This window comes from Hyla sarda, chromosome 3 (genome assembly GCF_029499605.1).
Source record: "Hyla sarda isolate aHylSar1 chromosome 3, aHylSar1.hap1, whole genome shotgun sequence".
Taxonomy (NCBI): domain Eukaryota; kingdom Metazoa; phylum Chordata; class Amphibia; order Anura; family Hylidae; genus Hyla; species Hyla sarda.
Genome location: NC_079191.1, coordinates 354,688,359 through 354,713,825, shown reverse-complemented (window position 1 = coordinate 354,713,825; position 25,467 = coordinate 354,688,359). Strand labels below are relative to the sequence as shown.

Genomic DNA, 25,467 nt, shown 5'->3' with positions numbered 1-25,467 from the left:
ATTTTTTTTATAGAAAAAAAAACAATACAATAAAAAAACTCACGGATTATATGTGATTTAATGAATACATTTATTTCATTTATTCATTCAGAAAATGTATCTGAAATTATATGCAGGGCATTTTAGAAAGTTCCAACAAAATGTTACAAATATTACAAAAACAAAGCAAATGAACAAAGCCTGGTTAAACCTTTTCTACCAAACTTTGTAAACATTCACAATGTTACATACATTAATAATGATGCTTATGAGCGAAACATAGAACTTGTATAAACTTCAACTGGTAAAACATCAGAATGAAAAAAAATGACTCTACTCTATTTCATTCTTGTTTCATAATCATTCTCAATAAATATCAGGCCCCATACATATGAAGGATCTCGATACTAGTGTCTTACAGGAGACTTTATACTGTGTGTTGGCAAAGATATGGGAAATTTAATCAAGTTATTGTGAGACAAACCTGAATAGTCCAGATGTAATGTATTTTAAATGTATGTATATAATGTATGTATGTATGTATGTATGTTTAAAGGAATCCTTGCAATATGTAAAAAAAACAAAAAAACAACTAAAGCATTCTAATAGAACTGACATAGAGAAGGTGACTGCTCCTGGTAAATGACCTAAAGAGATTACAAGGGTACTAGAAAGTTATAGACACCTATATACCTTAACTTAGTGAGTTCTTCAGGTCTTCAGAGTAAAAAGCTTTAAATGGTTCAGTTCCTCTGGCCCATAGAAGTGGACATGTTGTGGGTAAAATTAAGAGCATTTGTTCAACTTTAGCAAGGTAACATGCAAATACTGTAATTTAAATGGACCTGATTTGACCCATTGGCATATTCCTCATAAAAAGTCATTGTTGCAAATGGATTTAGAAGCAGAAATAAATATTTTAATTATCCTTAAGATTATGCTTAAGTGGCTGAGTATATGATCTCCTCTACAGGGCCGAGCTCTTGTAGCTCCACTTACCATACTCCTAAGCGCTTTGGTCCCCACCTTTGGAGACGAACAAAAGTGACGGTCCACTTAGCCAATCACCTGCTGAGACATGGTCCCGTCTCAGCCAGTGATTAGCCGAGTAGATTGTCATTCCTGTGTGGCTCCAAAGGTGGGGGCTAGAGCACTCAGGGAACAAAATGCTAAATGGTAAGCTTAGCAGCGGGGGTCGGGCCCCATAAAGGAAATCAGAGAGGGTCCCAGTGGTCGGATCCCCCTCGATCACACACTTATCCTTTATTCTATGTAAAGGAGGTACGTTGTGTTCTCGAAGTACCCCTCTAATCCTAGAATGGCATAACTATATATTTAATTCATAACTGGTACAATGTATTTCCTATTTAAGAAAAAAGTATGCTGACCTATGCATGATAGAGGCCTTGTGCACATACCAAACTTCTTAACCACTGATAAACATTAAAGGGGTATTCCCATTTTATAAATGGGATATTGTCCAGATAAGCCAATACTTTATGATTGGGGTGTGTCATGCAGGAAAAGCAGTGAAGAGTTGCAGCACAAAAGCAGTAGAAGATCCAATATAAATAATGGATCCAATATACCGATTAAGGTTATGTTTCCTCAGGCTACCTTGATATCTTTACTTTCAATTCTTAAAGTATTAAAACGCTATTGTTTACAGATTAATGAACTGTCAGGATTGAAACATTGAGGGAGACAATTTAAGGGAATTTTCACGAAATCCTGTACTTTTGAAACAGATTCACAGAATATTGTGGCATTTATCTTACATCAGCAAAATATTCCTAAAATGCTCTCTCTTGGGTAGGGTCAATACATCAAAGAGCTGTTAGGTCTCTCTGTGCCTGAAAAGCTTTTTAAAAAGTGGTCTCCAGTGGTTTGTCATTCATGACTGACAAAATAGTGGCTTAACAGAGCAAAAACAAACCCACGTGACATGTTATAGAGTTAAGAGCTAAGAGTTTTCACTCGAAACCAATGTTTTCTATCTGTATTTCATATATCTTAGACAGCTCTCCAGAAGACCTTCCCAATCAATTCCCCACATTACAGGCATAGGTAAAATGCAGTGAAATCTGCTTTTTTCGGGGGGGGGGGGGGGGGGGCTTAACATAAAACTAAACTAAGAAAACACATTCAAATGTTATTGTTGTTGTTATGGATGCCAACAGATAGAACATATAGTAACAATAAATATACATGAGCCATTTGCCTTGTTAATTTATCTCAAAGTTCATCCAACCTAAAGAATACAAATCATATAGGGACATGGCCAGAGCCAGATACCCACTTAAGCTTCAAGCACCACAATGAGCATCAAACTCATTGTAGCCTATAGCTACACCAATATTTCCCAATAGCTATGTTTATCAGTCAGCTGAATTCCAGATTTTTTAACTAAGCCATCAGTATTTTAACCAGCAATATACAACTTGACCTACTTCTTAAAGGGGTATTCCAGGCAAAAACTTTTTTATATATATCAACTGGCTCCGGAAAGTTAAACAGATTAGTAAATTACTTCTATTTAAAAATCTTAATCCTTCCAATAGCTATTAGCTTCTAAAGTTTTCTGTCTAACTGCTCAATGATGATGTCACGTCCCGGGAGCTGTGCATGATGGGAGAATATCCCCATAGGAACTGCACAGCTCCCGGGACGTGTGTCATCAGAGAGCAGTTAGACAGAAAGCAACAACTCAACTTCAGAAGCTAATAACTATTGGAAGGATTAAGATTTTTTAATAGAAGTAATTTACTAATCTGTTTAACTTTCCGCAGCCAGTTGATATATAAAAAAAAGTTTTGGCCTGGAATACCCCTTTAAATAACATATCTTCACTAGGAGTACAAGAAGAGACCATCCTTTTCACTTATGGCTCAGTTTGGTTGATGGCCCAGAGGAGACGAAAGGACAGACCTATCACATAGGAGAATTATCACATAGGAAAATTTGTGGAAGGGTAATACATAGATAACTGGTAAAAGAAATGGTCACATAGCAGATTTGGGAAATAAGTGGAAGCACTTAATAGATTTAAAAAGGAATACTTTGGGATAGGAGAGCAGATGAAGTGGTTTGGCCCATGGGTAAACTGGAGAAGGTATGGGTTAGTATGTAAAAAAGATTTACAGAGCATTGGCAAGTATTGATCATGACAGCATCATTGTGAAAGGCAAATTTAGAAGTTAATGGCACATGAATGTGAAAACTACAATAATGATAAAGATTCTTGTGTCCATGTTAAGTCAATAAAACAGTTGATTCTAAACTGAAAAGAATTGAAAGAAGCAAATATTTTTTTGAGACTTGAAGTCTGTGTTAAAACACATTTTATAGAACAATTTCAAACATTTTCCCTTAAACGATAACCATCCAAAACAAAATCATTTTTTAAAATGTATTTTAGTGAGTGCTGCAAATATCTTGACAATCACTTTAAGTAGGTCATCTGTAGAGTTGTACAATTCTGACAGGTAAGTCTCTTTCATGCTTCATAACAAGTCCAAAGAGAAGTCAGCTCACCTAGAGCATGGTGCTCTGCTTAGACCTGCAGGTACATAGGTCATATAGGCCAGCACTCTGTATAACTTCATGTTTATCCAGCCATTCTAGCTTGAGATATAGATAAAATGGAAAAGTCAGGACATAGCAGGTTTCTGACTCATTTTGGATCATTAGAAATCCTCAGTTGTAGCCTCTTTTCTATCTCATGCTTTAACTGTATTCAAAAAGGATCTATCTTTAGATGATCGTCCTTGTTTTGAGGGTTAGTTCACGCGTGTGTATTTTCTGCTGCAGATTGAAGTCAATGAGCAGCAAAATCGGCAACAGCAAATCTGCAGTAAAAATAAACACATGTGAACGTACACTTAAAGTAACACTTTTTGTAAACACTTTCAGGGTGCAGTGAAAATAAATAAGACAGTATATTCACCTGCCCTGATCCCTCTAGACTGGTAATTTAATGATGCCTGGTACCTGCTGCTCTCTTCTTTTTCTTGGTTCCATTTTATTTAGACAGTAAATACTCACTGTTTAAAAGAAACATCACAGGAACCAAGAAGGAGAGCAGTTCGAATTGGGCACAATCAGAATGGCAGCTGCAGGGGGTGGGGACAGGTAAGTATCCCACTTATGTCTTGATTTTGCAGCTGTCAACTATTCATAAGTGGAAAACTTTATCACCTGGGCATAGATCCTCTTTAAAATGACTGTGAAACCCTCTGGACAATTCCAGAATTGCCTGCCCCATGCAGGTGAGATGATATCTTGCCTAGATAGTGATGCTGGAGCACAATTATATGATTTCATTTGGTTACAAAACCACATCCTTTGAGTAGTTCACACATGTTGGAAACAATTATACCAACTTACCGCTGAAATATCTACCCCCATTATTCACATTCATTTTTAAATGCCGTTATTCCTTGGTTATTCCATTAGTGCTGAACTTGGATATCATTGGCATTTCCATAAAAATGAATGGAGTGAGTGTCACATTTAAACTATTTTAAACTGTTAGTTGACTTGAAACTGAATCAAATTTTGCTCCAAAACTTTGACACAGTTTTGGCTCATATTATGCCACATCCCTTTTAAACAAGACCACACTGCTTTTTTGGACATATCTCTTTCCCCACTCTTTTTGGTCTTTTGAGTTTAATGGGTGGTACTACTCAGTACCTCTCTACACTAGTGTTACTCTACACATGTGTTTCTGTCTTCAAGTACCCCCAACAGGTCTTGTTTTCAGGATTTTCTTAGTCTTTCACAGATTAGATAATTCTGGTCAGTTCATCAGACATCAGAACTACTATATCACCTGTGAAAGACTAAGAAAATCCTGAAAACATGACTTGTTGGGGGGACTTGAAGACCCATTTGGGAAACACTGCTCTACATTATACTATACTCATACGTACGAGTAAGACCACCTACTGGACTCATAAACTTAAAGTGTACAGGGAATAACAGCATGTCAATAATTTTAGGTTATATTGCATCTTGTTCATAAAACTATATATCAATTTGTTTAGCTCCCCCTTCTCTATAGAATGCTTGCTGCAGACAGAACTGCTTTGTTACTGTGACAGAATCCCTTAAAAAATCATCATTGATAATGAATGGCAGATTGGTCTTTTGCATTACTTGAATCCTGAACAAAATAGAAAAATAAAATATTAGAAGTGATAACATGGCAATGTTGATCTTTCCCGGTCCGATGTATGCTCAGTCAATAATAAAGCAGATGCAGTTTCCTGCCTATGTTTCTCTTCAAACATATTTAGCACTGAAAAATGATAGCTTCAGAACATGCTCAATATTGTTTCACTTCTACCCAAGTCAAAAAGGGCCGGGATCTCATGCTGATTTACTGAATAAAAAGGTTGTTCCGTTACTAAGGAGCCTGGGGGCAGACATGAATTGATTCCATCAGCCCATGAGAATGATTCATGTGCATATTAATATATTGCTATAATTTAGGATTTACAAGCCAGAGATGCTGGTTTATAATGGAATGATTGAGCCATTTCAACCTGTTGCAATGTCATCACATTAGCAAACACTTAAAAGGTCACTTTCTTGGTCTCTATGTCATTTTGGAAAAGCATACTTCCTTAGCAGTCTTGGCCAGCTATATAAAACAATGGCAAGACACTAAAATAGGAAAAAGTAACCCATGATGAAAACAACCTACATCCAAGAATGAATGAAAATATCCCATTTGCGAACAGCAACATTCCAACTTGAGTGTAATTCTTGTCCTCTCTCCATATCTGTATAGTCAATAACTTCTGTAAGGTTAGTCTTGTGCCTTCCTTTCTTAGTAAGTCCTGTTTCTTCAGCTATAAGCTTTCTATAGTTCATAAATGGTTGTTTTTTGAAAGGTACGCTATAAGCGCTACAGCCACTCCAACATATATTCCCGTCCCTATGGTGATGGATAGTACCGCTAAGAAGAGCGCTCTCCGGGAACTGGAGCTTGCTTGATGAAAGTCGCCTTTGGCCACTGCTTTGTTTGTCTGTGGGTTGCAAAAGAAGAGAAAAAAAATAGTTATGTGAATATAAAAGCTAAAAGTACAATATGCTAGAAAACTTCTCAAGGTTCGGCCAAACAACAGATTCTGGTCTTCCATGATAAGTCAGTAAGTAATTCCACATCCCTGCTCTACTTCTTTGCAGGTATAGACGAACCTACATAAGCCATAAGTGTGGGTGACCAGACAACCTTGTGTAAATATGCAGATACAGGCCATTATTCTGAAAGTTTCTTATCAGACCTTTGTCAACTATTACAGGATTAATGAGAAATGACCGCCAATAAACTATGCTTTTTTCTTTGTTCTCATAGTGATAACTTTACATAGACCTAGTTGTAAGAAAATTATTATCAAAGTTATTTACAGAACCTTTATAATGCAATCAGAAAAACCTATACTTATAGCAATGGGAAATTGACAGGTACAATGTAAATCCACTACAGTCAAATAGGTATATACTCTCATACTTACAACAAATTGGGCCCTTTGATGCATGTGAAGGTGCTACAATAGTACAACAGATAACCACGTAAGGGAAGGATCCAACAACCCTGACAGGGTTATCTATTGCACTACTCTCATGCTTTACACCGATGTTTCTAACCTCCATTCCGCTAGTACAGCGTTTTACAAGCACAGGCCTCAATTACCCCTATAGGTCATGCTTAAGAATATTGCATAGAGAGAACACTTGTGTTGATGCCTGCTGCATTGACCATAAATATATAACCTGTAAAAGACATGACCTGTTGGGGATACTTGAAGACTGTGCTTGGGGAACATTGCTCTTGTAGACCAAATAGGTCTTAGCTTCCTGCACCGTTGTGTGGTATGGGGTGTGATGCAAAGGGCAGATGGAATTACCCTAGGGGCAGATGGCATTAACCCCTTGTATTCGTGATGCCAGGGTGTGGTTTATCCTCAATACCACCTGAAGGTATAACGATCGATCCTGGGCTAGGCACGGGCTGCTTGATATTCTTTGCATTTCTTTCTTCCCCTTATCTACATCTCCCAGCAATAATTGTAGCTACATCTGCTCTGCAAGCCAGCTCCCTCTCTGAGAGCAGCCCCCACCCTCCTGCTCTGTGAGCAGAGAAAAATTCAGTGTGTGATTGGCTGAGACCATACACACCTCCCACTTCTCAGCACTAAAGGGAGAATGAGTCATCAGTGCAGGGCAATAACCACGTGACCCTTGCCTCTCAGGAGGGTAGAGGCTGCTTTCAGAGAGGGACTTGGACAGAGACAGAGTAGATGGCCGGATGCCGTTGCCTCAATTTATGCTTGTAAGTGACAACCAATGAGGAAAAACTGCTCTATATAGCTAATGAATTATATTTAGACAATTAAATAGCATGATGAGAGGGAAAGGATGAGCTATGGGTTTAGTTCCCCAGAGTACCCCTTTTAGTAACTATGTATAATTTAACTATAACATGTAACTTTGGTATACTGTACTGTAGTTTCCGATTTCCCTCTGAACCTTCCCTATTCTTTAGATATGTTTGTTCTACTGTTCAAATTGTCCTTAGGTTATCATTGACCAGCTTCAAAAAAATATCCATTTCTATTACTTTTATATTCTTCTGACATACTGTGTTTGACTTAACCACAATTTGTTTTCAAATTTGGTACAACTATGTGTATACATTGTAAGATCTGGGGTTCAATTGTTTGTATGACATTTTCTATTGTCAAGGTATCAAGTTTTTTTTTTTCTTTTGGCTCCATTCACTGTGTAGTGGCAATGCTGGGTTCCTGTTCTGTAGTTTAGCTTCTGTTAACTTTAATGGATAGTAGTAAGAAAAGAAGAAATAAGAATATTGAATTTCAACTTGAATTATTTTTTTTTTTTTCTGGTAGTGCCTAATGAGATCTCCCCAATGCAATAAACCTGCACACTAGAATAAGGGAGGGTGCATTTTTATTGTAGAATCAAGAGAAACAGCTGATCATGAGTTATCACATTCATCTAGCTGGCTTAAAGTGGCATATTGCCTATTATTTAACTTAAATATAATCAAATGGCCGGTAAAATAGTTCTGAAATAAAAATATACATTTTTATTTTAACCCCCTCCCGTCATACGACATATGCAGTGTCAGGGCCGGCATTAAGGGGGGATAACCTTGGCAGTTGCCCAGGGCCCCCATCCAAAAGAGGGCCCCCTGAACATATTTACATCCATACTCACAATACTGTATTTTGCTGCAATTTTCACAAAATCCCGGTAAAATTGCAGCGTTTTTGCCACGATTTTGAGCAAAAAAATACAGTAGTGAGAATCAGTGGCGTTGTTAGTGGGGTCCATCCCTGTCACTCACTGTGCAGCTGTAGTCAGGGGCCCGATGTAGTAAACAGACTGGAGGCGTGCAGCGTTAGTTACACATACTTCAGCTGTGCACCTTCAGTCTTCTGTTCTGTAGGAGCTTCATGTCTGGAAAGAGAGAAGGAGGAGAGGCAGAAGAGGTCAAAGGCTATCAAAGCCAGGAAGCTGCCTGTGCCTCCTGTCCTCCTCCTCAACACTTCAGCTGCTCTTCTCCTGGCTTTAGACCCCCCCCCCCCCCCCTTCACAGCTGTCCCAAGATCAGAGTAAAATATCTTTGAGGAGATTGGCTACATGAAACATTTGGAGTTTATCCAGCTGTTGCAAAACTACAACTCCCAGTATGTTGGCTCTCAGGGCATGCTGGGAGTTTTGCAACAGCTGGATGTCCTCAGTTTGGAGACCACTGATGTATTGTATGATTTTATGTAAGTTCATAAGTGTGGTGTACTTGTGTATAAATGTGTAAGTGGTGTATGTGGATGCTAGCGTGTGAACCGTATGCCTCAGTTTTTGTCTATGTACATAAAATGCAAATGAAAATGTGTTAGCCTCCTAAAAAGAGCAAAAACATTTTTTCCAATGAATGTGTCCAGGCTGTGTGCTGCAGACAGTATATCTCATTGCCGCTCACTAATAACTGGCTGAGGTGGCACAATGCTATGACCAGTGATTGGTTGAGCAGCAATGTGTCGTGCCATCTGCAGCACTGGGAAGCGAAGTTCAGTGGAGACCGGACACAGACTGGGTTCCATCATAACAGCGTCTCCTGAGGAGAAAGAGAGGTAAGTACAGGCTTTTTTTTATGTTATCACCATTTTTTTTTGCTGACCAACCCTTTTAATGACCACCAATACACCTTTTTGAGGAGGTCATAAAGGGTAAAAATTCTAGCCTGCCATGTTTTTATGACAGGGCTAGAATTGGGTAGCACAGTCACCCACTGTAACTACTAGAAGACGAGAAATCAGTCTTCCGCTCTTGGTAGATTAACCCCTTACATAAAGGGAGTTTAAGTGGACTATTTATCAACTTCCTGGCAACACGATCATCAGTGCTGATGGGTGTCTATGGCAGCAAAGGGGCCTTGTGAAGGCCCTCAGGAGTGCCATATGTGTCAGGGTCGCTGGTGTTCTGCTACAATAAATATTTAAAAAGTAATAATATTAAAATAAAAAAATACCCAAACCCCCCAAAATACATTTCATATTACACACTAGCTGGATTCACACATATGAAAATTAGCCAAAGTATTTTATGCACTGATTATTGGCTATTATCTGCCAAAAAAAAACGAAAATCCACACGTAAAACAAAATACATAAGTGAATTTTCCTTAGCAGTAATGAGCAGGGGCCAGGAGGGTCAGCACAACAGCTCTGGGGGATCGAGAGAGATATCACTTCTTTTTCCTCAGGTTCCTGGTGACCCAGGGACCTGAGGAAATGCCCATGAAACTGTGCGGTCGACCAGGTGAATAGCTCCTACTGCTCCAGCTCTGCTTGGTCTAGAGGTGTCGGGATTTTGGAACCTGCTGCTATTCGTTTGAAATAAATCATCACAAGCAAGATTTCTAGGTGTGTGCTCCGCTTTTTCTGCTCTTTTTATGATAAAGTACAATATGTTCTGTAAAAACAATCTCAAAATTTCTTTGCTCAATAATAGCATTTCAAAGTTATTACAACTTAAAGAGACACATGCCAGATTTGAAAAAAAAATTGCTTGGTCATATAGGTGAAACCAGGTGGCATCCTTAAGGGGTTAATTTATTTAAAAAAAAATATAAAGTTAGGCATATCTCCCTAATCCAAAATACCTTATCTTTCTCTCTCATAACATCATCTGTGAGGAGAGAGTTGGGAGGTCACCATACACATTAGACAGACTTCCAGTCCCCCAAATTTTGATGGGTTTAGCTGTCTATTCTCTAATGTGAATAGTGGCCTTTAATGTGTCTCTTTGGGTGTTATCTGAAGCTCAATGGCTAGGGGTTGGAAAGTCTTGATGGAAAGCCTGGGTGCAGCCCACCAGGAAGAGGCAAGTGGGTATATAAAGTTTAATCAAAATGAATAAGAACACCCCTTGTCTATTTCTTAAATATTTTTCTAAGCAGCAGTAGATCACTGTAGAAAAAGGGATGTTACGTCCCTTTTCTGTAATTTAGATTTTTTTCTCAAATCCATTACAATATTGCATACTGTGAGCCTATAAATAATAGCTTATCAGCAAGACTCCTAAGAAATGTAACACATGCTGGTTGTTATGGAATAACTACAAATTAAACTAATCTATTGATGTACATCCCATTGCAAGAGCATAACTAGAATTCAAAGCACTCCATAGGGAAGTCAGCAAAACTATTTACCCTTGAGTAGAATGAAAGGGATGGAAGATCATATATCAGATCTTCTGTCCAAAAGAGAACCCACACAAAAATGGCAGGTAGCAGAACCTGCAACCTCATGACGTAAAACCAGATGCTATTGCAGCTATGGCTATACTTATACCCATAGTGTAACAATATTCTCTTTGTTATCCTATTCTTTCAGATTGAGTAAGTGAATTATGGAGCAGAAACCAGGGGAGAAAGAAATTAGAGATGTTGACAATGATTAGAAAAATGGCTACGGTGGTACGAAACACCATATTCTTAAACAGCCTGATACACTATTATATAACTGTCACAATTTTTGACTGTCTAATCTAAGTTAAACACTTGAGGACTCGCCTTTTAATAGCCAATGGGACTATTACACATAATCACTTCATTGCAAACACTGTTTAATGCAATACCATAGCAGAGCATTGATCGATGTTATCAGCACTCCTCTAGTACAGATTGCCGATGCAGCCTAGAACAATGAGCGGACAGCGCAGATGCTGGTGATTCAACTCTTCTTTTCATGTCAGCTGATCAGAACCCAACGATTAGGCTGTGGAGGTCCTCATCAGCCCCCCTAAAGGACTAGCACCAATATTTTATCACTTTTAGATGCTGTGATCAACTTTGATTGTGGCATCTGAAGGGTTAATGCTGGATATCAGCAATAATGCCATAGTCTGGCATTAGGGGTGAGTTCTGGCTGCTGATCATATGGTACTCATTGGGTATGAGACGTGCTGTGACCATAGATTAGTTGGATAATTTATATAGCAACATTTCAAAGAAGACCAAAAAGAAATTTGCATCTAAGGTATACACACAAAAATGAAAAGAATAATACATTGTCCATTTCTTTTACATTTAACTCTCACAATATCTTTACAAACCACATTAACACATCACCATGCCAATCTCGCTAACCAGAGAGCATGATACTTTTAAAGGGGTTCTCCGGTGCTTAGACATCTTATCCCCTGTCCAAAGGATAGGGGATAAGATGCCTGATCGCGGGAGTCCCGCCGCTGGGAACCCCCGGGATCTTGCACGCGGCACCCCATTTGTAATCAGTCCCCAGTAATCACGCCTCCGCCCCCGTGTGATGTCACGCTCCGCCCCTCAATGCAAACCTACAGGAGGGGGCGTGATAGCTGTCATGCCCCCTCCCATAGGCTTGCATTGAGGGGCGGAGCGTGATGTCACACGCCGCCGGCCCAGTGGTCGTCAGTAATCAGACCCGGAGCGAACACGCTCCGGGGCCTGATTACAAACCGGGTGCCGCGTGCAAGATCCCGGGGTCCCCAGAGGCGGGACTCCCGTGATCAGGCATCTTATCCCCTATCCTCTGGATAGGGGATAAGAGGTCTAAGCACCGGAGAACCCCTTTAAGTCTCGAAAAGGCACTCTCATACAGTGTTACAAACCAACCAAAGCAAGTCCAGGACTTAGGCAATATGACAATATGTCCTTTGCTTACTGGATATATGAAAATATCTACTTGTCTTCTATGAGTACACTTATATACTAAATTATTAAATGGCAAAAAGAAGCTATATGAAATAAAGCAAGATATTCTTTCCTTCATCCACTAGCAGGGAAACAGAATACATAAACAGTAACGTACATGTCCTTAAAGGGGTTATTCACCATAGGGTGATTTTAGTATGTACCTGGCAGACAGTAATGGACAAGCTTAGGAAGGATCTGCGCTTGTCTTGGGGATAAATGGCTATCTTGTGAGATTACCATAACACTGTGGCGAGCTTTTAGTGAACTGGTATTTCTTGTTTGCCTTTCTTTTTTTTTTTACTACAAGTGCCACAATTCCATTTTCCTCCTCCCACACATCAGCCACCCCACCCATTGAAACATAAATGAGCTGCATCCATTCAAAGACCTGTGGTTTTCAATCAGGGTGCCTACAGCTGTTGCATTAGTGGCAGATTGATCTCTCTCCCACCAAGCGATTTCTCCACCCATTGAAGCAGACAGGCTCCCTGTCATCAGCTGACTAGTGAGTCAGGTCTCGGCCGCATTGCAAGCTGGGAAAAATCTGAGACAACAGTCATTTTGTATGAAAAAAATAGTGGGGTGAAAATCACAGAAGAATTGTGAGAAAACCGTCACACACAGGTACAGACACTATATTATGAACTACACTAACTTTAGAGCCCCTGTAGCGTAGTCAATTAAAACAAAAATTCCTGGAATACCCCTTTAATAATTTAAAAGAATGCTGTGGATTTTGTCAGTCCATGTTGAGCCTTCACTGAGTTTTTCAAAATGATGTATCATTGAATCCCAGCCTGCAATATTAAAACATTTAGGAAACTAGGAAATTCAACTCGCCATATTAAACCGTATAATATTTTCCTATGGCGGCTTTTTGTTGCTTGGAAACAGGTAAGCTCAATAAACAAGCTTTAGTAAGACAAAATTAATCCAATAAACAAGAAGCAACTATAACCTTACTCTGGTAATTTCAAAAATATATAAAGGTAACAGTATTTTACGTTCTGGCCTTAAAGTGTACCTGTCGTTTGTAAAAACGTTTTATATATTGTAAATAATAACATGTATATTTGTATGCATATGTGTCTATTCTTTAGTGAAAAAATGCTGTCTTGTCCCTGCAGCATTTGCCTGTGTGTCCCTGTGAAGAGACAAAATACAGGAAGTGTGGGTGGACAAGTAGAGCTCTGCTTGTCTTGTCCTCACTTCCTGTATTTGGTCTCTGCTCTGGAGGTGTGACTGTATCTCCAAGACCACTGATATGTCTGCCCAGACCCCTCCTAATTCCTACTATAGCCATGTCTGACCTAGAAGAATAAGAAGGAGGAGATGGAAGGAGTCCAGAACCTGGGAGTATAAAACTGTCTGGTTTTCCTATAGCAGCGAATCACAGCTGAGCTTTGTTTTTACCAGAGCTTATTAAGATATGAGAGCTGAGCTGTGATTGGTTGCTGTGGAAAAGTCGGTTCTGGCCTCAGACAGATTGATAAATCTGAGTGTTAAATTGGAGTAAAGACAAATTTATTAAAAAGTGCATGCCTATTTTGGTTGACTTTGCATAAGGAAAGCAAATGTACGATAGTTGTAAGAGTGTAGTTTCACCATAATTTATGCCAATTTCTAGGGGAAGTTATGATAAAACTGTCAATTCTGGAGCACAATACCCTTCATGCAAGAGCGCTCAGCAGCCACTAGTACTAGACGGCTCCCCACCACTGCGGGTGATAGCGCTTCACGGAGAACCATACCGGGAGCAAGGCAACATAATCGTACATGTGGACTATACAGGCATATGTTTCTTGATGACTACAAGCCTGCTGTCCTGAAACAAATAACATTGAAGCCTTGCATGGGGTGCACTATGTATCGGGTGTTCACCCCACTCAGTAACTATGGTTCTCATTTTATATCTCTTTGGTTATAAATAATTCCTACTCTGGGTGTGCTTAGTATTATAGCATATATACCAGGAATTTTTGCAAAAAAGGTCCCCTGATGATACCACATTACTGTGGTTGAAACGCGTTGGGTATACATTGAAGCATTAACTAGGATTTATTTCTCTAGTAAATCCACATGGCTATGTGGTAACTATCCATAAAATCCACATTGCTCTGTGGTTACTTCCTTACACCCTAATAAATATTACTGTAATATAAACTGTACGGGAATCTACATAGTAATTTTAAACCCGAAACATATATCATTTTTAGATAATGGTACTAATGATAAAATAAAACATAAAGAACTCTGAACGAATAGCAGTAATAAAACATTCACAGTAAATATTACTATATTCTTTCTTCTTTGCTAAATACAAACCATACAGATCTTAATGATGTAGATACAGTGTTTTCTCTGGATTTATGCTAGGTATTTCTGTAAATGTAATAGACCTCACATTTTATCTTTTTTTTACAATATTTAGAACAATTTCTATTCTGTCGCATATAGCGTATTTTTCCATTACCATGCCACTTCTTAACAAGCTGTAACACGATATTCTATTACGCCTCTCTTTCATAATATCTTCCTCCCTTTTCATCTTTCTACTGTTTAAAGACGCCAATTTGTATCTGTTACACTCTTTTCCGTAAATACAACATGACTGCTTTTTCCTCCCATAACTGTACTAATCTGTAGATTGAAATTAAAATAATATGGGAAACATGTAGCAAGTATTTTCACGTCATAGGAGTATATCTTGGTGTGGGTACTTAATATTACAAATAAGTGCACAAGGAGTAGCATTCTATATGTCTCATACATAAGAAGGAGATTTGTAAAATAAGGGACATAAAGGAAATATGATGCTCATAGCTTATCATTTTGCTGTTCCCAAAGGGCTCTGAGACAAAGGAGCTGGTATCCGGTTTACAATGAGGAAACAATGGTACTGTTTTTTGCCCTTGCCCATAAAATGTTGCCCATAAAGTGTTGAATAGCTTTGCTATGATTAAAGGGGTACTCCGTTGAAAACCTTTTTTTCTTTTAAATCAACTGGTGGCAGAAAGTTAAGCATATTTGGAAATTACTTCTATTAAAAAATCTTAATCCTTCCTGTACTTATTAGCTGCTGAATACTACAGAGGAAATTATTTTCTTTTTGGAATGCTCTCTGATGACATCACGAACACAGTTCTCTCTGCTGATGTTATTATAATAATAATAATAATAATAACGCTTTATTTATTGTTGTCCTTAGTGGGATTTGAACCCAAGTCCCCAGCACTGCAAGGCACTGAGCCACCATGCTGCCCTTAGCATACATCTGCTATGCATCTGCTATGCATGGTTGCTAAAATGGACAGAGATGTCAGCATTTGGCTCATGATGTCATCAGTGTTCCAAAAAGAAAGGAAATTCCTCTGTAGCATTCAGCAGCTAATAAATACTGGAAGGATTAAGATTTTTTAATAGAAGTAATTTACAAATATGTTTAACTTTCTGCCCTCAGTTGATTTAAAAGAAAAAAGGTTTTCACCGGAGTACCCCTTTAAGTCACTTTGTGTCCTTTATACCAAGTGTATCCAGGCCTGAATTCTTAAAGGGGTACTTCCCCTTTGGATAGGGGATAATATGTCTGATCGCTGGGGTTTCGCTGCTGGGAACCCCGCAATCTCTTTGCAGCAACCGTGCTGCATGTTTAGAATGTTTAGAATGCAGGGTTTGGGCAGCCGGAGACATGATGTCACGCAATGCCCTTCGTGACATCACATCACGCCTCCTACATTGATGTCTATAAAGGAGATATCTATGTTTAAGCGTAGGGCAATGCATGCCATATTTTGCTGTGTATTTGCTGCTGCATATTTTTTCTAGCCATTGAAGTCAATAGGTATCAAAATACACAGCTGATTACCTTTAAAGGGCCCCAAATGCATTGAAAAAAAAAACTGTTAGTTTCACCCCACCGATCCCATATTTATCCCCTGTTAAACCTCCAGTCATCACTAGTCTTTCTTCAAGAGCAGATGTCATACAACTGCCGCAGCCAATCAGTGGCCTTAACTGTCACGCTCTGTATTCCTGGCATGACCACTGAGGCTAGCAGCTGTCACATGACATCTGCTTACGTAAGACCGGAGTGCTGGCTAGAGGCTGAACAGGGGATGGGCATGGGAATGGAGTGGGGAGGGGGTAACAAATAGTGCCAGTGTGGATTTATAAAGAGGCATACGCATACGCATAAATAGTGTTACATTCTGCAAGCGGGACACCCTCACTGCATGAGACCACTTACCTGCACTAAGCCCTGCCCACTTGGTAGATTGGAGGGCAAATCAGTAAAAAGTCACAAAAGTTTTGAAAAACCAAGTGGTCTGCACAAAAACTGATCTCCTTATTATCGACCTATGGCAGGGCCTTCATACTGTATTATACTATACTGTATACTGTATTATACTATACTAGACTAGACTATATTTTTTCTGCATTCTTTCTCTTTGGGATCTTATAGTGCAACCAATATAAGATGTAAACACCAGAGGGAATCTGAAAATTTTTGACACCAGAAAACTGTGGGGGTTTTTTTGTACAAAATACAAGAATTCCATTTTTCTTCTTTTTTGGCTCAAATTAACAATTGATTAAAATATACAGACATGTTTCCACAAAACTGACACAAAAGCAATTAAAATCCCTCTTAGATATTCCAAACTGTGACACAGAAGTACAGCATTATTATTTGGGAGGAGGGCAGATGATTTTTCTCTTTGTTTCTCATAGCAACCAATCACAGCTTAGCTTTCATTTCTCATTTTGTTCTGTTAAAATGAAAGCTGAGCTATGATTGTTTGCTTAGGGCCATTGTCTAATGGGGTCCATAAGTTCCCCTGCCACATAAGACAAAACGGTCCTACTGTCCTACTTCAACATAGATCAAATAGGCACTGTCAGAATCAAAAACTTTGTATATGTTGTACTATATTAACTTTTCTAATATATTTCATATAAAATACTATGAAATCATGGATTATGAAAAACAACAACAACTAGGGGTTCCCATACCATCCAGAACATAATCCTGTCTGGCTGAAGCATTATCTTTGTCCCAGCTGAAGCTCAGGCTTGGAAAAAGTCCAGTAAGGGAGGGCGGGACTAGCACTCCTCTGTGCTCATTCTTGTCCTGTCTATCAGATGGCAGCATGAAAACAGAGAGGAGGGGGTTACAGATTAACTGCAGTGATTCGATGAAGAGACCCAGCACAGCAGACTTAGGGAAAAAGTAAATGTATGGCAAGTGAGGGCGGGATCAGTGCCTGTTTCGAGCAGGGGATGTCAGAATGAGTGAGCAGCAGAACAGAGGGATTTGTGAGCCAAATACAGAAGCTTGACACATAAAAAGACACGTAAAGCATCTTCATGACCTAGTGAGTAAAATATATAAGCTCTATAATTTTTCTGTGATATGACAGACACACTTTAAAACCAGTGGCAATAACACTATTAGTGTTTCTCGCGAATATTCGCAAGGCAAATTTTATTCGCGAATATCACATATTTGCGAATTCGTGAATATTCACGAATATAGCACTATATATTCATAATTACGAATATTGTTTTTTTTTTTTTTTTTCACAGTACACATCACAGTGATCACCCCTCTCTGCTTCCAGCTTGTGTGGTGTAAAGAAGACTCTAATACTACTGTGTGAGACTGGCACGCAAATTTTCGCATATGCGAATTTTCGCTTTTGCTAATTTTCGCATATGTTAATTTTCACCTTACGCGAATTTTCGCATACGCGAATTTTCGCATATGCAAAAATAAAACATGAATATTACAAATATCGAATATTACGAATATTAGGAATATCCATATATTCGCAAAATATTGCAAATTCGAATATGCCCTGTGCCGCTCAACACTAAACACTATGAGACCTGTTCCTTGTCACGCTGTCCAGGCATGCTGGGAATTGTAGTTTTGGAGACATTCTGTTTGGGAAACACTACCATAAAAAGTTCATTGGAAAGTGACTTCAGAAAGTGAATGAACTCTAGCCTTTTTGCAACCCAATGTTACATGGAAGTCCAAGAAAAAAGACATCAAAATGTCTATTCTCTCCCGATAAAAGATGATTTTATTCCATTTTTCAATTTACAGTAAATCAATAACTTGGGTATAGCCATGAAAATCAAGTACGCTGTCAGGATTGTTTAAGAGATATTTTTACCTTTTGAGAATTGATGCTAAGTGTCAAGGAAAAGCCAAGATACAAAACAGAACACATCATGCATATCAATAATAAGAAATAGCTTGATATTCTTTAATCAGGATAGCGATGACGTTAATAAAATCCCAACTGATGCCGACTCCTTGTGAAAATGTGAGATAAATAAATAATCTTTCCTGTCACATAGGACAAAATCATGTAGTCTAGAGGTGACTGAGGCACTTAAAAGACTGCATAAAATATTCCATTAACATTATAGCACTGAGAACAATACCTATTACTTCTCTAGTGATATAATCTAATTCGGTTACACAAAAGCCACTGGTGACAATGAGGTTGTCTGAGCTGCTGTTTTGAAAAAAAAAAAAAAAAAAAAAAATATATATATATATATATATATATATATATTTATTTTTTTTTTTTCTTTAAAGCAAATCTAAAAAACAGATCTTATTGCATAATTACATTAGCAATGTGTTCTTTTTTCTGCTTTTTGTTGTTCCCAGAATAACCTTTACACTCCTTCCCCTGGCATGCCTTGAAGGCCAATCATTTTTTTTCCATTGTCTTCTTCCATGTGCCATAACCTTTTTAATTTTTTTTGTCAACAAAGCCATACAAGGGCTTTTATTTTGCAGGGCAATTTGAACTTTTCAATGCCACCATATATTTTATTGGTAAATTTTTATTAACTTTTTTTTTCGCTGGTCTAATGGAAAAAAATTAGATTTTGTCATTCATTTTTCAAATTTTTAATTTGCGTGGTTTACTGTACAGTAAAAATAACATTACAGCTTACTGTGGGCCAGTACAACTGCAGCGATACCAAACTTATGTCGTTTATATATTTTTTTTTTTTTACAAATTCATTGCCATAATAGAAACATAAAAAAAAAAAAAAAAAAAATAAAAAATATGATTAATTTTGCCACATTACAAGATTCACAACTTTTTATTTTTTTGGGCCCGATGGCACTATGTTAGGGCTTCTTTTGAATGGAAAAACTTGTTTTTATTGGTACCATTTTGGAATGCCTATGACTTTTTGTTTTTTGTTTTGTTTTCCTTTTTTTTGGGTAGCAATGTCAAATATGCAACGTAAAATGTATTCTGCCTGTCAGCATTTTAGACACCGCAATCAACTTTGATCACAGTGTCTAAAGGGTTAATGCTGGGCATTGGCACGATCAGTGGTGCCCTGCATTAGCCGTGGGTCTTGGCTGCCTGTAGCAAGTGGGACCCGCTGGGTTTAAACCGTTCTCCGCTCATGAGAACGGGTTAAACCCTGTTAATGGGTACAGGTACACCCTTGGTGCTTAAGTCCCAGGACACGAGGGCGTACCTGTAAATATGGCTTTTCCTGTTTTTATTTTCCAGAAAACAATAAAAAAAAAATAATAATCTACCTTCACACTTAGGCATAAACACACAAAATACATTCTGCTTGTCCAGCACTAACTATACATAAATCTCCCCTGTCTATACAGGTGGCTTACTACTAGCCACCCAACACAACAGTCAACAAATGTGTTACTCACACAGGTTACAATGTCCCCTGTTTGACTCTGCAAACCTCTTGATCCAATCTCTCATCAGTGGTGCAAGTTCCTTACAGCCTTGCAGACTGACTCTTACCTAGTTACTAATTGTCTTCAGCACTTGTGTTGTTCTGGGCTAGTCTGAAAACCTAAAGTGGTTTAGGAAGGGGATGAAGAGCCAAACTACCAATCTACTATTTATCCTATAAAAATTTTGGCAGACTTACCAAAATCTTTAGCAAGATAAATATTGCCATAGATTTTAACTATTTTGGGATTTCCCACATGTTCCCCAGCTTTAATTGGATGAGATATGCACTTTCTGAAACCTAATATTGCATATGACAGGTACCTTGGGGAAATATAGTTATTCCCAACAACCATTCCTGTCACTATTTCTAGTCTTGTGTTTCTTGGTTCATGAGGCAAATTACTATTAGTGGATTTTTGTCCAGTCTTACCTCTTCCTTTGGTTAAGTTAATCCAGTTTATCACAAAAGTAATTGAACACAATATGCTATTAGAACCCTGAAAAGTTTTCAATTTTAACTTAACAATCACTGGATGTCTATCAATCAATAACAATAACAATATCAACAATGTTCCAACTTAGTGACAGAATGTCTGCAGATCATATTGCTGTGAAAGACTGGTAACCTCATGCCATGCATTACTGAATACAATGAGTTTAAAGGGGTATTCAGGCCATAGACATCTTATTCCCTATCCAAAGAATAGGGGATAAGATGTCTGATCACGGAGGGTCCACTGCTGGGACCCCCGCAATCTCCGTGCAGCACCCACACTCTATGCGGAGCTGCTGCTCCAGTCTTGGAAACCTATGTGTTTCCATGACTGGAGATGTGAAATCATGCCACGCCCCGTCGTGACATCATGCCATGCCCCCTCCATTCATGTCTATGAGAGGGGCGTGACAGCCGTCCCCCGATCAGACATCTTATCTCCTATCCTTTCGATAGGGAATATGATGTCCATGGCCAGAATACCCCTTTAAGAGAAGTTATAGGGCAAATTAGTATCTTCCATGTGTCAGCAAGAAGAAATAGACATGCAACAAATTAAAGAAGCTGTACATCAAAGTAGATCACAAATCATTTTATTCATGTTTTATTAAGTCATTCAAACTTTGAATTTACAAATCGCATAGAATGGATCACTAGTTCAATGAAGGTGCTAAGCCTTGAGATGTTAGAGTGAACAGCTTGAATTGTCCTTAGTAAGAATGATAATGTTGATAGTCCACACACAAGCCTGAAGCCCAGATATTAAAATGTCATTCTACAGGGTGTCAACATTACATTGACAGTTTTATACAGTACAGCAATGTATTACATTGTTTTATTGACATGATTCTATCATGTAGACAAATGTGCAGCACATCTCAATGGATATTAATTTCTCAACTCTTCTCAGAAAGTGACAGATGGGAATTTTGTGTTGCTTGCTCTGAATTAAATCCGCTGCAAAGACTATGATTTTTTTTTGTTTTGTTTTTAATGCCCTTTCTCTAGAAAACCTATACTTGCTGGTACATTAGTTGTGTCCTCCACTTCAGAAATCCCTTTTTGTTAGAAGTATCCGCACAAAACAAGTGTATAAGATACAGTATATGATAGTTCCTATTGAAATCTATGGGTCGTTCTTATGCATTCGTCCACTGGGTCCTCCACATCAAGAAACACTGATTGTAGCCACTGGCCAATAGATGAGTGTCTTGAACGGAAGACAATATATCTATTCATTCAAAACTGCTCAATAGAATATTTAATATTTTTTATATTTTTTAAACCAGACAGCGCTTCATATTTTGCATCATTCAAACTAAAGTAGCATTGCTCTTTAGCCTCTGCTGAAAACTGTATGGGACCCACCTATTTACTGGTAAAAGATTAGATGTTTGTTATATCCAATGATTTTCATATTGATGCTAATGTGTTGGATTTTCTAAAGAGGAATGATTTCTGGCCTTTCAGAGAGGACCTGGACCCATTTCAAAAGACATTATCATGGCAGATTCCCATAAATCTTACCGAATTACCATTCACTGACCCATATATAAAGTTAATAAAACGTGGAAGAACTTTAAACTAACTCTAATTCTAGAACTCTAACTCACTCAGTGCATCTGTACAGAAGTACATACAACTTTATTGAAAGAATACATCATGTAAAAAATGGATGCCACATATTTACATGTTTCTGTGAATAAAAAAAGTACTGATCCTCAATCATATAGCAGTGGAGGCCATACTGTATTGATGATTTTAGACATATATTAGTGTTAACATGCCTCTGGCACTATGATATTGTATAAGCTAATAATATGGCCAACACCTACCATGAATAGTTGACTTGCGGTACTCTGTGTGTTACACACCATCTATAATGGTACATTATTTAAAAATAGTTTGACATTGCCATGACTTAGTAAAGGTAATGCAGTGTTACTCCAAATATTAACTTATATACAATGAAACTCTGTACTTGTATCCATATCTTGTACAATCCCCATTAGAACAGATCATGTTGTTTCCATGTGAGGATTTTACCATTGTCTGCTGTATATCAGATGACAATGCTAATGCACACTTCAATGAGAGAACACTATTCGGAGACTGGGATTTTATTTCCAATTGCATCTCACTTCTTTTACATCACAGCCCAATTCAAAGCTAAGAAAGAAATCATGCGCACATTAGGATAATGAACAAAATCCCACCATGCAGTCCCATTGATCATGAACAGAGCTAGCTCTACACAATCAATAAGTTATTTTCTTTTTCTTGTTTCAGTAAAAGCATTTTTTCTGCCGATCCATCTTCTTTCTGGAAGACAGAAAAGAAAAAGAAAATGCATGTGGGAGTTACATATTAATAATAGAACAATCACATAGCAATTGTTACATTCACATTCCACTATGATTAACAGAGTACAATACAGTATCTATTGTTAGCTTGACTTTACATCATAGTTTACTTAAAGGAAAAACTCTAGTTATCCCACCAGTTACACTGACAAAACCCTTTTAGAACACTACTGAAAGACCTTCATATCTTTATGGAGATTCCTTCTATCCCTTAAAGTGGCTGTTGGCTTTTTATAATCTGTTTACATTAGTTCATAGGTTGTCTAATTGAAGAGACCACCAGACATCAGCTGTAGTCTCTAAGAGAATCTTACTGTACTGTAGAATTTTGTGCCACCACAGTAAATATGAAGAATTACAGTACATGATGCCCATTCAAATCAATGGAATCCATGGACATTCCGAGACCTCAAAGAAGAGAAAAACTCTTTGCAGCTACTTTCTACTGTGGCATGTAGATGAGGATCCTGAAGGATGAACTCTCCTGTATAACATTTATTTTGAAAGGGTTTCAAAATGGGTTTCTGAAGCAAGATAATCCCAAAGAGGTTCTTTGGTTAAATAAATAAATAAATAAATTGAATTACCCTATTAGGGCAGGGTCACACTTGGTGCATCTGCAGCATGCTTGACACTGCAGATGCACTGATGGCAGTCACAGAGGGACTGCAGAGCGATTTCCTGGCTGTGGTCGGGTAGTTCTGTGTGTCCGATCATAGTGGTGGATTTCCTGCTGCCGAAATCTGTCACTATGAGCATGGAAGGAGGAAGCAGAAAATACCCTTTGGAGAAGGCACTGCTGTGGTCCAGTGAAAAAGACGTCCGATTTTGGAGTAGTAAGCAAGATGATGCAGAGATAAACCAAGCTGGATCAATTTATTTAGCAAGATGAAAGTTACAGGCAGGATAAAAGCAGGACAACACGTTTCGGGGGACAGCGCCCTCTTCTTCAGATCAGTGCTAATACATGGTGCCACATACAGAGTTTGAAAATAAATACATTTGAAAAAGGTGCCAAACATAAGGGGGATCAGCCACAGAGGTGTACCATGGTATGAGGAGTAAATGGTAAATGATCAAAATAAACAGAAACAGGTAAATATGTTAGGATGGTTGCATTGGTGGGGTGTTGTGTGTTTCTGGAGCAGTAATTCATGTCTGCGCCGCATTGTAGGGTTTGCTCCGTGCTCCGGAGACAGATCAGTGCATCCAGAGCGGGGAGCAGAAGTGAGGGTAACCACGGATGCGTCGCTAGGGCATTAGCGCGTTGTGTCACGTATTGGAGGCGCGTTGCAAGGGACACGCGTCCTGTGTGAAGAGGCGCGCCTCTGACAGAGGGCGGAATCAGGAGGAGAGGGGTGGTGAGCACTGCAGGTATAGTAGGAGCTGTCAGCTGTAATGAAGAAGCTGTCAGCTGTGAGAGGGAGGTGTGTCCCGTGCCTTGAGATATGCTGTGCGCTGGAAAATGAGTGTATATATTGTGTGTGCTAGAGCGGTGGGCTGTTAGAGAACGTAATCAAGAGGATCTTGTGCGCTGTAAAATAATAATGTATATATTATTTATATATTATGTATATTTAACAGGGAGGCGCTGACAGAGAACAGAGTAAAGAGGATCTGTGGTTAGAGTGTGGAGGTGTTAGCAGCATGAGGACACCATATAGTGGCTGAATGACACAGCTTGGAGGTGTTGGCAGGATGAGGAGACCATATAGTGGCTGAATGAAACAGCGTGGAGGTGTTGGCAGCATGAGGAGACCATATAGTGGCTGAATGACACAGTGTGGAGGTGTTGGCAGCATGAGGAGACCATATAGTGGCTGAATGACACAGCGTGGAGGTGTTGGCAGCATGAGGACACCATAGAGTGGCTGAATGACACAGCGTGGAGGTGTTGGCGGCATGAGGACACCATAAAGTGGCTGAATGACAGCTTGGAGGTGTTGGCAGCATGAGGAGACCATATAGTGGCTGAATGACACAGTGTGGAGGTGTTAGCAGCATGAGGAGACCATATAGTGGCTGAATGACACAGCGTGGAGGTGTTGGCAGCATGAGGAAACCATATAGTGGCTGAATGACACAGCGTGGAGGTGTTGGCAGCATGAGGAGACCATATAGTGGCTGAATGACACTGTGTGTAGGTGTTGGCAGCATGAGGACACCATATAGTGGCTGAATGACACTGCGTGGAGGTGTTGGCAGCATGAGGACACCATGTAGTGGCTGAATGATCCAGCATGGAGGTGTTGGCAGCATGAGGACACCATATAGTGGCTGAATGACACATCGTGGAGGTGTTGGCAGCATGAGGAGACCATATAGTGGCTGAATGACACAGCGTGGAGGTGTTGGCAGCATGAGGACACCATAGAGTGGCTGAATGACACAGCGTGGAGGTGTTGGCAGCATGAGGACACCATAAAGTGGCTGAATGACAGCTTGGAGGTGTTGGCAGCATGAGGAGACCATATAGTGGCTGAATGACACAGTGTGGAGGTGTTGGCAGCATGAGGAGACCATATAGTGGCTGAATGACACAGCGTGGAGGTGTTGGCAGCATGAGGAAACCATATAGTGGCTGAATGACACAGCGTGGAGGTGTTGGCA

At 39.0% G+C, this 25,467-nt stretch overlaps 1 protein-coding gene across 5 annotated transcripts in view; it reads right to left on the bottom strand.

Moving 5' to 3' along the window:
• Positions 1-2,749: 2,749 nt before the first annotated feature.
• SYNDIG1 (synapse differentiation inducing 1) overlaps positions 2,750-25,467 on the bottom strand; it is a 317,760-nt gene continuing 295,042 nt past the window's right edge. For 4 of the 5 annotated variants that reach the window (XM_056567616.1, XM_056567618.1, XM_056567615.1 and 1 more), the window contains one exon: positions 2,750-6,014. In XM_056567616.1, the coding sequence (XP_056423591.1) occupies positions 5,856-6,014 (159 nt within the window). In that variant the 3' untranslated portion in view covers positions 2,750-5,855. Of the gene's footprint in view, positions 6,015-21,076; positions 22,817-25,467 lie in introns of those variants that run through there. The other variant, XM_056567619.1, reaches the window with a different exon arrangement.